A 14,942-nucleotide genomic window follows, 5' to 3' on the forward strand; every position below is an offset into this window, starting at 1 on the left:
GCTCAGCTGCCAGGCAGCTTGGAGCCCTCTGCAGCAGCCTGAGGCAGGCTCCAGGCCCTCCCCCAGCTCGGTGCTGAGGGCATGGAGCAGAACTGGGCCAGTGCTGAGCCCTGGGGGCCACCCCTGGTGCCCAGCCCCCAGCTGGAGGCCTCTCCTTCCCCACCACTCTTGAGGACAGTTTTTCCAGCCAGGGAATGTGTCCTCCAGGCCCCAGCCCTGAGCCCCCAGCCCTGAGCCCCCCTGGGACCCCAGCAGGGCTCCGTGGGAGGCTGTACAGACCTGGGGGTCTTGCGGGCGTCCAGGTAGGAGCCTCGGCTCAGCCTTGGCTTCTGCAGGCTGCAGCCCAGGGAGGGGGGACCCAGCCCCCTCCACTGCCCATTGGCACTGGAGCCAAAGCCCCCAGGCTGCTCCCCAGCTGCTTGGAAGCCCTCAGGGCAGGGCATCTCTGCAGGGGAGAGAGAGGACAGGGATCAGGAGACAGACACAGAGCACAAGGAGGTGGGAAGGGACCTCTGGAGCTCCCCCAGCCCCAACCCCCCCCAGCCCCAGCAGGGCTCCCCCCAGCAGCTTGCCCAGGGGCACAGTGCCCAGGGGGGGTTGGAAGCTCTCCACAACCTCCCTGGGCAGCTCCAGGCCTCCAGCAGCCTCACCCCAAACTGCTTTCCCCTCCTGCCCTCCACTCTCTGCCCTTGGGCTGCCCCTGGGCACCACTCAGCAGCTGCCAGCCCCAGCCTCTTGCCCCCCCCCCCAGCTCCTTCAGCTCTTGCTGAGCATTGCTCAGAGCCCCTCTGGGGCTGCTCTGCTGCAGGCTCTCAGCCTCAGGGCTCAGCCTCTGCTCTTCCCAGAGCTGCTCCAGGCCCCCCAGCAGCTTCCCAGCCCTCCCCTGGCCTCTCTCCAGCCCTCCCCTGGCCCTCTGCAGCTGGGGAGCCCAGGGCTGGCCCCAGGCCTCCTCCAGCTGTGGCCTCCCTGGGGGGCAGAGAGCAGAGGGGCAGCAGAACCTCCCTTGCCCTGCTGCCCACACTCCCCTGGCTGCCCCCCAGGACCCCCCCCTGGGGCCTCCTTGATCCCCCCAGGGCCAAAGAGAAGAACCTGCCTTAGCTTCTCTGGGGAAGGCACAGCCAGAATTGGCTGCTCTGAGGCAGGAGCCAACCTCTTACCTGGGCTGTAGCTGAGGGCACAGGATGCATTCCCAGCTGGGCAGGCAAACCTGCTGGTTTTGGGTAAGAACTGGGTGAGGAAAGGGCAGGATTGTGTTAGCAGCCAGCACAGCACAGCTCAGCACAGCCCAGCCCTGCCCCTGAGCCCCCTCTGCCCCATTGCACCACCAGCAATCAGTGAGCACAGCAGTCAAACAGCCCAGGGCTGGGCTGCAGAGGCAGCCAGAGGGTCCCCTGCTGGCCCAGCCCCTCGGAGGGGGCTGCTGGGACCTGCCTGGAAGGGGCTGCTGGGACCTGCCTGGAAGGGGCTGCTGGGACCTGCCTGGAAGGGGCTGCTGGGACCTGCCTGGAAGGGGCTGCTGGGACCTGCCTGGAAGGGGCTGCTGGGACCTGCCTGGGGGGGGCTGCTGGGACCTGCCTGGAAGGGGCTGCTGGCACCTGCCCTGGGGGGGGCTGCTGGGACCTGCCTGGGGGGGGGCTGCTGGGACCTCCCTGGGGGGGGGCTGCTGGGACCTCCCTGGGGGGGGCTGCTGGGACCTGCCTGGAAGGGGCTGCTGGGACCTGCCTGGAAGGGGCTGCTGGGACCTGCCTGGAAGGGGCTGCTGGCACCTGCCTGGGGGGGGGGCTGCTGGCACCTGCCTGGGGGGGGCTGCTGGGACCTGCCTGGAAGGGGCTGCTGGCACCTGCCTGGGGGGGGGCTGCTGGGACCTGCCTGGGGGGGGCTGCTGGGACCTCCCTGGGGGGGGCTGCTGGGACCTCCCTGGGGGGGGCTGCTGGGACCTGCCTGGAAGGGGCTGCTGGGACCTGCCTGGAAGGGGCTGCTGGGACCTGCCTGGAAGGGGCTGCTGGCACCTGCCTGGGGGGGGGCTGCTGGCACCTGCCTGGGGGGGGCTGCTGGGACCTGCCTGGAAGGGGCTGCTGGGACCTGCCTGGAAGGGGCTGCTGGGACCTCCCTGGAAGGGGCTGCTGGGACCTGCCTGGAAGGGGCTGCTGGCACCTGCCTGGGGGGGGGCTGCTGGGACCTGCCTGGGGGGGGCTGCTGGGACCTCCCTGGAAGGGGCTGCTGGGACCTCCCTGGAAGGGGCTGCTGGGACCTGCCTGGAAGGGGCTGCTGGGACCTGCCTGGAAGGGGCTGCTGGGACCTGCCCGGGGGGGGGCTGCTGGGACCTGCCTGGAGGGGGCTGCTGGGACCTCCCTGGGGGGGGCTGCTGGGACCTGCCCGGGGGGGGCTGCTGGGACCTGCCCGGGGGGGGCTGCTGGGACCTGCCCGGGGGGGGCTGCTGGGACCTGCCTGGAGGGGGCTGCTGGGACCTGCCTGGAGGGGGCTGCTGGGACCTGCCTGGGGGGGGCTGCTGGGACCTGCCTGGAGGGGGCTGCTGGGACCTGCCTGGAAGGGGCTGCTGGGACCTGCCTGGAAGGGGCTGCTGGGACCTCCCTGGAAGGGGCTGCTGGGACCTGCCTGGAAGGGGCTGCTGGGACCTGCCTGGAAGGGGCTGCTGGGACCTGCCTGGAAGGGGCTGCTGGGACCTGCCTGGAAGGGGCTGCTGGGACCTGCCTGGAAGGGGCTGCTGGGACCTGCCCGGGGGGGGCTGCTGGGACCTCCCTGGAGGGGGCTGCTGGGATCTCCCTGGAGGGGGCTGCTGGGACCTGCCTGGAAGGGGCTGCTGGGACCTGCCTGGAAGGGGCTGCTGGGACCTGCCTGGGGGGGGCTGCTGGGACCTGCCTGGAAGGGGCTGCTGGGACCTGCCTGGAAGGGGCTGCTGGGACCTGCCTGGAAGGGGCTGCTGGGACCTGCCTGGAAGGGGCTGCTGGGACCCTCCCTGGAAGGGGCTGCTGGGACCTCCCCGGGGGGGGCTGCTGGGACCTGCCTGGAGGGGGCTGCTGGGACCTGCCTGGAAGGGGCTGCTGGGACCTCCCTGGAAGGGGCTGCTGGGACCTCCCTCTGGAAGGGGCTGCTGGGACCTGCCTGGAAGGGGCTGCTGGGACCTGCCTGGAAGGGGCTGCTGGGACCTGCCCGGAGGGGGGGGGGGCTGCTGAAGCCCAGCCCCAAGCTCCCCCGGGGCAGGGCAGAGCAGCTCCAGAGCTCTGCCTCCAGCCCTGCAGAGGCCCCCAGCTGAGCACAGCCAGGCCTGGGGTTGCCCACCCCGGGGGGGAGGATGCCAGGCAGGCTTTGGGCTGCCCCCCCGCCCACCCCCCGGTACCTACTGAGGCTCCCAGGGAGCAGCAGCGCCGTGGGGGACCCAGCCCCCAGCCCCCCCCCAAGCCCCCAGCCCGGGCTGGGCTCAAGGGCAGCAGCTCTGTGGCCCCAGGGGGGCAGCGCGGGGGGCGCTCCCAGCAGCCGCCAGCCGCAGGTCCCCCAGGCAGGGGGAGCCCCGGGGGGCGGTCGGCTGCCGGTACCTTGGCCTCGGGGCGGCAGCGCGGGTCCCGCGGGCCGGCAGCGGCGGGCAGGGGAAAGGCCTTGAAGGCGGAGCCCTGGCCGCCCCGCGCCGCCTCCCGGCCCTCCATCCTCATGGGCTCCGCGGCCGCATCCGAAGCGGAGTCTCCCCCGGGGACGGCGCAGGACAAGCGGCGGCGGCGGCGGCGTCCCGAGGAGCCTCCCGGCGCGGAGCGCGGCGGCAGCGCAGCGGCTTCGCCTCTGGGAAGGAAGGGGCAAGGAGGAAAAAAGCCTCAGGCGGAGCGGCGGCAGGGCCGCAGCCGAGAGGGACCGGGATGGGAGCCGGCCCGGCCCGACCCGAAGCGCTGCGGCCCGGGGACGGCGCCGCCGCCGAGCGCGGCCAGGCCCCGCGGCGCAGCCTCGGCGGGAAGCGGCCAGAGGCCGAGGCCCAGCGCTGCCCCCTGCGGCCCGCTCCGGCCCTAGCCCCGGCCCTAACCCCGGCCCCGGCCCCGCTCCCGCCGGCCCTACCGGAAACGGAAGTGGCCCCCGGCCCCGCCCAGCGCGCGCGCGCCCCCTGCCTGCCTGCCTTTCCCGGGCTCGGCGGCGGCCGGCGCTGAGTGCGGCGGGAAGCGGAAGTGGACCCCGCGCGCGGGCGCGGGCGGGCGGGCGGAACCGGAAGTGACGTCGGGCCGGCCCCGCCGCGATCCCATGCTGGATCCTCCCGGGGAGATTCCACACACCACCCCCCCACCCCCCGGCCCCGACACCGCCATAGGGACCCCCTGGCACCCTGCCCCCCCCCCCCCCCGGCCCCGACACCCCCATAGGGACCCCTGGCCCCCCTCCCCCCCCACCTCGACCCTCGAACCCCTTCCCCTACCCCCCCCGACCCTCGACCACCTCCCCCCAAACCCTCGCCCACCTCCACCCCCCCCCCCGCCCCCGACACCCCCATAGGGACCCCTGCCCCCCCCCGACCCCTGACCCCGCTCCCCGCCTCACTCCTAGACCCCGAACCCCCCCCCCCCCCCCCGCCTCGACACCCTATAGGGACCCTTGGCCCCCTCCCCCCCCGGCCCCGACACCTCGCCCCTCGACCCCTGACCCGCTCCCCCGCCCCCCCCCTAGACCCCGAACTCCCCCCCCCCCCCGGCCCCTGACACCCCCACCTCGACCCTCGAACCCCTCCCTCTACCCCCCCTGACCCTCGCCCACCCTCCCCCCTCCCGGCTCCTGGCCCCCTACACCCCCCCCCTCGGCCCCGACACCCCCATAGGGACCCCTGGCCCCCTCCCCCCCCCACCTCGACCCTCGAACCCCTCCCCCCTCCCCCCCCTGACCCTCGACCACCTCCCCCCAAACCCTCGCCCACCTCCACCCCTCCCCCCCGCCCCGACACCCCCCATAGGGACCCCTGCCCCCCTGACCCGCTCCCCGCCCCCCCTCAAGACCCCGAACTCCTCCCCCCCGGCCCCGACACCCCCCACCTCGACCCTCGAACCCCTTCCCCCCATCCCCCGACCCTCGACCACCTCCCCCTTCCCCCCGGCCCCTGGCCCCCTACAACCTCCCCCCCCCCGACCCCGACACCCCCATAGAGACCCCTGCCCCCCGACCCCTGACCCGCTCCCCCGCCCCCCCCTAGACCCCGAACTCCCCTCCGCCCCGGCCCCGACACCCCCCACCTCGACCCTCGAACCCCTTCCCCCCACCCCCGCCGACCCTCGACCACCTCCCCCCCCCCCCGGCCCCGACACCCCATAGGGACCCTTGGCCCCCTCGACCCCCTGACCCACTCCCCACCCCCACTCCTAGATCCCGAACCCCCCCCCTCCCGGCCCCGACACCACATAGGGACCCCTGGCCCCCTGCCCCCCCACCCCCGGCCTCGACACCTCCCACCCTCGACCCCCTGACCGGCTCCCTGCCCCCCCCCCCCCAGACCCCGAACCACCCCCCCCCCGGGATCGACATCCCCACCTCGACCCTCGAACACCACCCCCCCCCGCCCCCCCCTAGACCCCGAACTCCCCTCCGCCCCGGCCCCGACACCCCCACGTCGACCCTTGAACCCCTTCCCCCCACCCCGCCGACCCTCGCCCACCTCCCCCCCCGGCCCCGACACCCCCCATAGGGACCCCTGGCCCCCTCCCCCCCCCCACCTCGACCCTCGAACCCCTCCCCCTACCCCCCCTGACCCTCGACCACCTCCCCCCCAAACCCTCGCCCACCTCCACCCCCCCCCCCCGCCCCGACACTCCCATAGGGACCCCTGCCCCCCCCCCCGACCCCTGACCCGCTCCCCGCCCCCCCTAGACCCCGAACTCCCCCCCCCCCGGCCCAACACCCCCCCTCGACCCTCGAACCCCTTCCCCCCATCCCTCCCCTCCCCTCGACCACCTCCCCCCCCCCCAGCCCCTGGCCCCCTACAACCCCCCCGCGGCCCCCGCCCCCCCCCCAACCCCTGTGCCCCCCCCAGGGACCCCTCGGAACCTGTGAGGCTTCCGCGCAGCCTCAAAGCCTTTGAAGCCCTCCCGGGGGCTCCCCGAGCCCTGCACCCCCGGGGCGCCGCGGGGGGGTCCGGGCGGCCTCAAAAGGGTTTGGGGGTGTCCAGAAGAGTCCTTCTGATTCCGGAGGCGTTCATCTGGGGGTGTCAGGGTTTGGGGGGGCACACGGGAGGGTCGTGTTGGGAACGGCAGTGTGCCTAAAGGAGCAGGGAACAGGGCAGGAGGAGGGGGCATGGATTTGGGGGGGCTCTGAGGGGGGGAGTGCGGGGTGGTCCAGGCAGCCTCAAAAGGGTCTGGGGGTGTCCAGAAGAGTCCTTCCGATTTCGGGAGGGGTTCGTCTGGGGGTGTCAGGGTTTGGGGGGGGCACACGGAGGGTCGTGTTGGGAATGGCAGTGTGCCCATAGGAAGGAGCAGGGAACAGGGCAGGAGGAGGGGGCATGGATTTGGGGGGGCACTGGGGGGGGATTTGAGGGTCCATGCCGGATGCAAAGGATTTCAGGGCGTGCAGAAGGGTCCCTCCAATTCCCCTAGGGGTTGGTGTGGGGGTGTCAGGGGTTTGGGGGGGGCGGCACTGGGGCGTCCTGAATGTGATGGAGGCGGGGGTGGAAAGGACGGGCTGGGAACTGAGCTCCCGGGGGGAGGGAAGGTTTGGGGGGCTCTGAGGGGGGAGTGCGGGGTGCAGGCAGGGTGCAAAGGGTTTGGGGGTGTCCAGAAGGGTCCTTAGGATCTCGGAGGAGTTCGCCTGGGGGTGTCAGGGTTTTGGGGCGCCTCTGGGGGGACCTGAATGGGAGCCAAGCGAGGCTAGAAGAATCGCCTTGCAACCGGGCTGGGGGGGTGGGGGATGGATTTGGGGGGGCTGTGGGGGTGCGATGGGGGAACGCAGGCAGGGTGCAAAGGGGTTGAGGGAGCGCAGGAGAGTCCTTCCAATTCCGTAGGGGTTGGTGTGGGGGGTGTCAGGGTTTGGGGGGGGCACATGGGAGGGTCGTGTTGGGAACGGCAGTGTGCCTAAAGGAGCAGGGAACAGGGCAGGAGGAGGGGGCATGGATTTGGGGGGCTCTGAGGGGGGGGGTAGTGCGGGGTCCAGGCAGGGTGCAAAGGGTTTGAGGGTGTCCAGAAGGGTCCTTACGATTTCGGAGGGGTTCGTCTGGGGGGTGTCAGGGTTTGGGGGGGCACACGGGGAGGGTCGTGTTAGGAACGGCAGTGTGCCTAAAGGAGCAGGGAGCAGGGCAGGAGGAGGGGGCATGGATTTGGGGGGGCACTGGGGGGGGATTTGAGGGTCCATGCCGGATGCAAAGGATTCCAGGGCGTGCAGAAGGGTCCCTCCAATTCCCTAGGGGGTTGGTGTGGGGGTGTCAGGGTTTGGGGGGGCGGCACTGGGGCGTCCTGAAATGTGATGGAGGCGGGGTGGAAAGGATGGGCTGGGAACTGGGCTCCGGGGGGGGGGAAGGTTTGGGGGGCTCTGAGGGGGGAGTGCGGGGTCCAGGCAGGGTGCAAAGGGGTTTGGGGGTGTCCGGAAGGGTCCTTCTGATTCCGGAGGGGTTCGCCTGAGGGTGTCAGGGCTTTGGGGGGAGGGGGCTCTGGGGGGACCTGAATGGGAGCCAAGCGAGGCTAGAAGAATCGCCTTGCAACCGGGCTGGGGGGGGTGGGGGATGGATTTGGGGGGGGCTGTGGGGTGCGATGGGGGAACGCAGGCAGGGTGCAAAGGGGTTGAGGGTGTGCAGAAGAGTCCTTCCGATTCCGTAGGGGTTGGTGTGGGGGTGTCAGGGTTTTGGGGGGGCACACGGGAGGGTCGTGTTGGGAACGGCAGTGTGCCTAAAGGAGCAGGGAACAGGGCAGGAGGAGGGGGCATGGATTTGGGGGGCTCTGAGGGGGGGAGTGCGGGGTCCAGGCAGCCTCAAAAGGGTTTGGGGGTGTCCAGAAGGGTCCTTCTGATTCCGGAGGAGTTCGTCTGGGGGTGTCAGGGTTTGGGGGGGCACACGGGAGGGTCGTGTTGGGAACGGCAGTGTGCCTAAAGGAGCAGGGGAACAGGGCAGGAGTGGGGGGCATGGATTTTGGGGGGGCTCTGAGGGGGGGGAGTGCGGGGTCCAGGCAGCCTCAAAAGGGTTTGGGGGGGGTCCAGAAGGGTCCTTCCGATTCTGTAGGGGTTGGTGTGGGGGTGTCAGGGGGTTTGGGGGGGGCGGCACTGGGGCGTCCTGAATGTGATGGAGGCGAGGTAGAAAGGACGGGCTGGGAACTGCGCTCCCGGGGGGAGGGAAGGTTTGGGGGGCTCTGAGGGGGGGAGTGCGGGGGTCCAGGCAGGGTGCAAAGGGTTTGGGGGTGTCCAGAAGGGTCCTTAGGATCTCGGAGGAGTTCGCCTGGGGGTGTCAGGGTTTTGGGGCGCCTCTGGGGGGACCTGAATGGGAGCCAAGCGAGGCTAGAAGAATCGCCTTGGAACCGGGCTGGGGGGGTGGGGGATGGATTTGGGGGGGCTGTGGGGTGCGATGGGGGAACGCAGGCAGGGTGCAAAGGGTGCTCCGATATCCTCCACGGGTGCTGGCTGGGCTCCTTGCTGGGGCTGAGCTGGAGGTCTAAGGACCTTTCTGCACACCCTCAAAGCCTTTTCAGCCTGCCTGGGGTCCCCCAAACCATCCCCCAGAGCCCCCCCAAATCATTGCCGCCCCCCAACCCATTCCCCAGCTCCTCCTTTTTCCCCTGCAACGATCCCATTCAGACCCCCCCAGCGACTCCCCATTAACCCTGACACCCCCAGACAAAGCCCCCCCAAATGGCAGAGCCTCTCCCGGACACCCTCAGAGCCTTCTGATCCTGCCTGGACCCCAACTCACCGCCAGAGGGCGCCAAATCCACACTGCCCCCCACCCCAGTCCCATTCCCCGCCTATTCCTTTTGCCTCGCTGCAATCCCCTTCAGACCCCCCCCCCAAAACCCTGACACCCCCAGACGAACCCCGAAGAATCGCTAAGGACCCTTCCAGACCCCCTCCAACCCTTTTGACCCTGCCTACACCCAACAATCCCCCCCGGCAGCCCCCCCCAAACCTTCCCTCCCCCCGGGAGCTCAGTTCCCAGCCCATCCTTTCTACCTCGCCTCCATCACATTCAGGACGCCCCAGTGCCGCCCCCAAACCCCTGACACCCCCAGACCAGCCCCTAGGGAATTCTAAGGATCCTTCTGGGCACCCACAAACCCTTTGCATCCTGCCTGCACCTCCCCATGGCGCCCCAGAGCCCCCCAAATCTTTGCCCCCCCTCCTGCCCAGTTCCCAGCTCCTCCTTTTTCCCCTGCAACGATCCCATTCAGGCCCCCCCCCAGAGACCCCCTCAAAACCCTGACACCCCCAGACAAAGCCCCCCGGAATCGCAGGGACCCTTCTGCACCACCTAAATCCATTTGTAGCCTGCCTGAACCCCCAGAGCGCCCCCCAGAGCCCCGGAAATCTATGCCACCCCCCACGGCCAGTTCTCAGCTGGTCCCTTCAGGCCAGCTATGATCCGCTTCAGGACCCCTCAGAGCCCCCCCAAGACCCTGACACCCCCAGAGGAACCTCTAAGAATTGCTAAGGACCTTTCTGCACACCCTCAAAGCCTTTTCAGCCTGCCTGGATCCCCCAAACCATCCCCCAGAGCCCCCCCAAATCATTGCCGCCCCCCAACCCATTCCCCAGCTCCTCCTTTTTCCCCTGCAACGATCCCATTCAGCCCCCCCCAGCGACTCCCCATTAACCCTGACACCCCCAGACAAAGCCCCCCCAAATGGCAGAGCCCCTCCCGGACACCCTCAAAGCCTTCTGATCCTGCCTGGACCCCAAATCGCCGCCAGAGGGCGCCAAATCCACACTGCCCCCCACCCCAGTCCCATTCCCCGCCTATTCCTTTTGCCTCGCTTCAATCCCCTTCAGACCCCCCCCCCAAAACCCTGACACCCCCAGACGAACCCCGAAGAATCGCTAAGGACCCTTCCAGACCCCCTCCAACCCTTTTGACCCTGCCTACACCCAACAATCCCCCCCGGCAGCCCCCCCAAACCTTCCCTCCCCCCCGGGAGCGCAGTTCCCAGCCCATCCTTTCTACCTCGCCTCCATCACATTCAGGACGCCCCAGTGCCGCCCCCAAACCCCTGACACCCCCAGACCAGCCCCTAGGGAATTCTAAGGATCCTTCTGGGCACCCACAAACCCTTTGCATCCTGCCTGCACCTCCCCATGGCGCCCCAGAGCCCCCCCAAATCTTTGCTCCCCTCCTGCCCAGTTCCCAGCTCCTCCTTTTTACCCTGCAACGATCCCATTCAGCCCCCCCCAGCGACTCCCCCAAAGCCCTGACACCCCCAGACGAATCCCTAGGGAATTCTAAGGACCTTTCTGCACACCCCCAAAGCCTTTTCAGCCTGCCTGGGTCCCCCAAACCATCCCCCAGAGCCCCCCAAATCATTGCCGCCCCCCAACCTATTCCCCAGCTCCTCCTCCTGACCCTGCAACCATCCCACGCAGGGAGCAAAGCCAGGCCACAAGCTGAGGGGGGTGGGTGATGGATTTGGGGGGCTCTGGGGGCTGATTGTGGAGTCCAGGCAGGGTCAAAAGGGTTTGAGGGAGTGCAGAAGGGTCCTTCCAGTTCCCCCAGGGAGGCTTTGGTGCCCCCCAGGGAGGCTTTGGTGTCCCCCAGGGAGGCTTTGGTGCCCCCCAGAGTGGCTTTGGTGTCCCCCAGAGAGGCTTTGGTGCCCCCCAAGGAGGCTTTGGTGCCCCAGAGAGGCTTTGGTGTCCCCCAGAGAGGCTTTGGTGTCCCAGAGAGGCTTTGGTGTCCCCCCAGGGAGGCTTTGGTGTCCCCCAGAGAGGCTTTGGTGTCCCAGGGAGGCTTTGGTGCCCCCCAGAGAGGCTTTGGTGTCCCCCAGAGAGGCTTTGGTGTCCCCCAGGGAGGCTTTGGTGTCCCCCAGGGAGGCCTTGGTGCCCCCCAGAGTGGCTTTGGTGCCCCCCAGGGAGGCTTTGGTGCCCCCCAGGGAGGCTTTGGTGTCCCCCAGAGAGGCTTTGGTGCCCCCCAGGGAGGCTTTGGTGTCCCCAGAGAGGCTTTGGTGTCCCAGAGAGGCTTTGGTGTCCCCCAGAGAGGCTTTGGTGCCCCCCAGGGAGGCTTTGGTGTCCCAGGGAGGCTTTGGTGTCCCAGAGAGGCTTTGGTGTCCCCCAGGGAGGCTTTGGTGTCCCCCAGAGAGGCTTTGGTGTCCCAGGGAGGCTTTGGTGCCCCCCAGAGAGGCTTTGGTGTCCCCCAGAGAGGCTTTGGTGTCCCCCAGGGAGGCTTTGGTGTCCCCCCAGGGAGGCCTTGGTGCCCCCCCAGAGTGGCTTTGGTGCCCCCCAGGGAGGCTTTGGTGCCCCCCAGGGAGGCTTTGGTGTCCCCCAGAGAGGCTTTGGTGCCCCCCAGGGAGGCTTTGGTGTCCCAGAGAGGCTTTGGTGTCCCAGAGAGGCTTTGGTGTCCCCCAGAGAGGCTTTGGTGTCCCCCAGGGAGGCTTTGGTGTCCCAGGGAGGCTTTGGTGCCCCCCAGAGAGGCTTTGGTGCCCCCCAAGGAGGCTTTGGTGCCCCAGAGAGGCTTTGGTGTCCCCCAGAGAGGCTTTGGTGTCCCAGAGAGGCTTTGGTGTCCCCCAGGGAGGCTTTGGTGTCCCCCAGAGAGGCTTTGGTGTCCCAGGGAGGCTTTGGTGCCCCCCAGAGAGGCTTTTGGTGTCCCCCAGAGAGGCTTTGGTGTCCCCCAGGGAGGCTTTGGTGTCCCCCAGGGAGGCCTTGGTGCCCCCCAGAGTGGCTTTGGTGCCCCCCAGGGAGGCTTTGGTGCCCCCCAGGGAGGCTTTGGTGTCCCCCAGAGAGGCTTTGGTGCCCCCCAGGGAGGCTTTGGTGTCCCAGAGAGGCTTTGGTGTCCCAGAGAGGCTTTGGTGTCCCCCAGAGAGGCTTTGGTGCCCCCCAGGGAGGCTTTGGTGTCCCAGGGAGGCTTTGGTGTCCCAGAGAGGCTTTGGTGTCCCCCAGGGAGGCTTTGGTGTCCCCCAGAGAGGCTTTGGTGTCCCAGGGAGGCTTTGGTGCCCCCCAGAGAGGCTTTGGTGTCCCCCAGAGAGGCTTTGGTGTCCCCCAGGGAGGCTTTGGTGTCCCCCAGGGAGGCCTTGGTGCCCCCCAGAGTGGCTTTGGTGCCCCCCAGGGAGGCTTTGGTGCCCCCCAGGGAGGCTTTGGTGTCCCCCAGAGAGGCTTTGGTGCCCCCCAGGGAGGCTTTGGTGTCCCAGAGAGGCTTTGGTGTCCCAGAGAGGCTTTGGTGTCCCCCAGAGAGGCTTTGGTGTCCCCCAGGGAGGCTTTGGTGTCCCAGGGAGGCTTTGGTGCCCCCCAGAGAGGCTTTGGTGTCCCCCAGGGAGGCTTTGGTGTCCCACAGAGAGGCTTTGCTGCCCCCCAGAGAGGCTTTGGTGCCCCCCAGAGAGGCTTTGGTGTCCCAGGGAGGCTTTGGTGTCCCCCAGAGAGGCTTTGGTGTCCCCCAGAGAGGCTTTGGTGCCCCCCAGAGAGGCTTTGGTGTCCCCCAGGGAGGCTTTGGTGTCCCCCAGAGAGGCTTTGATGTCCCCCAGGGAGGCTTTGGTGCCCCCCAGGGAGGCTTTGGTGCCCCCCAGAGAGGCTTTGGTGTCCCCCAGGGAGGCTTTGGTGCCCCCCCAGGGAGGCTTTGGTGCCCCCCTGAGAGGCTTTGGTGTCCCCCAGGGAGGCTTTTGGTGTCCCCCAGGGGAGGCTTTGGTGCCTGTGCTGAGGTTGGGGCTGCCAGGGCAGTGCCAGGGCAGTGCCAGGGCAGTGCCAGCAGGAGCCCAGTGCTGACCTGGCCTTGGGCACAGGGAGGCTGGAAGCTGAAGCTCCTGCAGCAGCTCTGCAGGCTGTGGTCAGCAGCACCCCCAGCAGGGTCCCCGGGGCTGGGGGCTGGGCCCAATGCTGCTCAGGGTCTGCAGCACCGAGCTGGGGGAGGGCAGGAGGCTGCTGGAGGAAGCATGGCCGTGGAGGTGGAGCAGCAGCCTGAGGGCTGGGCTGCTGCTGGCTCAGGGCTGGCTTGCCAGAGAGGTCCTCCCCAGGTTCCCCCCTGGGCAAATGCAAGGCTCAGGGAAGCTCAGGAGCTCTGCAGTGCCAGGGGAGAGGAAACCTTGGAGCTGTTCCCCCTCAGCTGCTTTGGGAGTGGTTTGGGGTCCCAGGTTTTGCTGGCTTGGAGCTGGTGCTGGGCAGAGCTCTGCTTTGAGCTGGGAGAGGGAAAAGAGTCCTTGAGGGGGGGGGGAGAAGCTCTGAGAGCATCCAGGCCAACCTCAGCCCAACCCCTCCATGGGCACCAAGCATGGCCACAGGGGGCTGGAGCCCCTCCAGGCATGGGGACTCCACCAGCACCTCCCTGGGCAGCCTGGGCCAGGCTTGCAGAACCCTTCCAGGGCAGAAGTTTCTCCTCAGGGCCAAGCTGAGCCTGCCCTGGGGCAGCCTGAGGCCATCTCCTCTTGTCCTGGCCCCTGGCCCTTGGCCCCAGAGCCCAACTTGTGGCCATGCTTCGATGCCCACAGTGCTTCTGGGTTGTTGTGGATGATCTTGGAGGTCTTCTCCATCCCAAGCCATGCTGTGCTGCTCAGCCCTGGCCCTGTGCTCAGCTCCCCAGCCCTGGCCCTGTGCTCAGCTCCCCAGCCCTGGCCCTGTGCTCAGCTCCCCAGCCCTGGCCCTGTGCTCAGCTTCCCATCCCTGATCCTCTCTGCTCAGCTTCCCATCCCTGATCCTCTCTCCCCAGCTTCCCATCCCTGCCCCTCTCTGCCCAGCTTCCCATCCCTGATCCTCTCTGCCCAGCTTCCCATCCCTGCCCCTCTCTGCTCAGCTTCCCATCCCTGATCCTCTCTGCCCAGCTTCCCATCCCTGCTCCTCTCTGCCCAGCTTCCCATCCCTGCCCCTCTCTGCCCAGCTTCCCATCCCTGATCCTCTCTGCTCAGCTTCCCATCCCTGCCCCTCTCTGCTCAGCTTCCCATCCCTGCCCCTCTCTGTCCAGCTTCCCATCCCTGCCCCTCTCTGCTCAGCTTCCCATCCCTGCCCCTCTCTGCCCAGCTTCCCATCCCTGCCCCTCTCTGTCCAGCTTCCCATCCCTGCCCCTCTGTGCTCAGCTTCCTATCCCTGATCCTCTCTGCTCAGCTTCCCATCCCTGCCCCTCTCTGTCCAGCTTCCCATCCCTGCCCCTCTGTGCTCAGCTTCCTATCCCTGATCCTCTCTGCTCAGCTTCCCATCCCTGCCCCTCTCTGTCCAGCTTCCCATCCCTGCCCCTCTCTGCCCAGCTTCCCCATCCCTGCTCCTCTCTGCCCAGCTTCCCATCCCTGATCCTCTCTGCCCAGCTTCCCATCCCTGCCCCTCTCTGCTCAGCTTCCCATCCCTGCCCCTCTCTGCTCAGCTTCCCATCCCTGATCCTCTCTGCTCAGCTTCCCATCCCTGCCCCTCTCTGTCCAGCTTCCCATCCCTGCCCCTCTCTGCTCAGCTTCCCATCCCTGCCCCTCTCTGCTCAGCTTCCCATCCCTGCCCCTCTCTGCCCAGCTTCCCATCCCTGCCCCTCTCTGCCCAGCTTCCCATCCCTGATCCTCTCTGCCCAGCTTCCCATCCCTGCCCCTCTCTGCTCAGCTTCCCATCCCTGCCCCTCTCTGCCCAGCTTCCCATCCCTGATCCTCTCTGCCCAGCTTCCCATCCCTGCCCCTCTCTGTCCAGCTTCCCATCCCTGATCCTCTCTGCTCAGCTTCCCATCCCTGCCCCTCTCTGCTCAGCTTCCCATCCCTGCCCCTCTCTGCTCAGCTTCCCATCCCTGCCCCTCTCTGCCCAGCTTCCCATCCCTGATCCTCTCTGCTCAGCTTCTCATCCCTGATCCTCTCTGTCCAGCTTCCCATCCCTGATCCTCTCTGCCCAGCTTCCCATCC

General features: G+C 68.6%; 1 protein-coding gene across 1 annotated transcript; it reads right to left on the minus strand.

The window, feature by feature from the left end:
- Positions 1-10: 10 nt before the first annotated feature.
- On the minus strand, positions 11-4,304 carry LOC137461489 (uncharacterized; the record flags this gene model as incomplete). Its single annotated transcript, XM_068171208.1, has 4 exons — positions 4,114-4,304; positions 3,555-3,792; positions 1,158-1,227; positions 11-445 (listed from the first exon to the last, which is right to left on the minus strand). Coding segments are annotated over exons 1-4 (934 nt in total), but the record flags the coding sequence as incomplete, so codon positions are not given.
- Positions 4,305-14,942: the final 10,638 nt, after the last annotated feature.

This window comes from Melanerpes formicivorus, unplaced genomic scaffold (assembly GCF_026170545.1).
Source record: "Melanerpes formicivorus ecotype bairdi unplaced genomic scaffold, bMelFor1.0.p_v2 SCAF_2382, whole genome shotgun sequence".
NCBI classification, from domain to species: domain Eukaryota; kingdom Metazoa; phylum Chordata; class Aves; order Piciformes; family Picidae; genus Melanerpes; species Melanerpes formicivorus.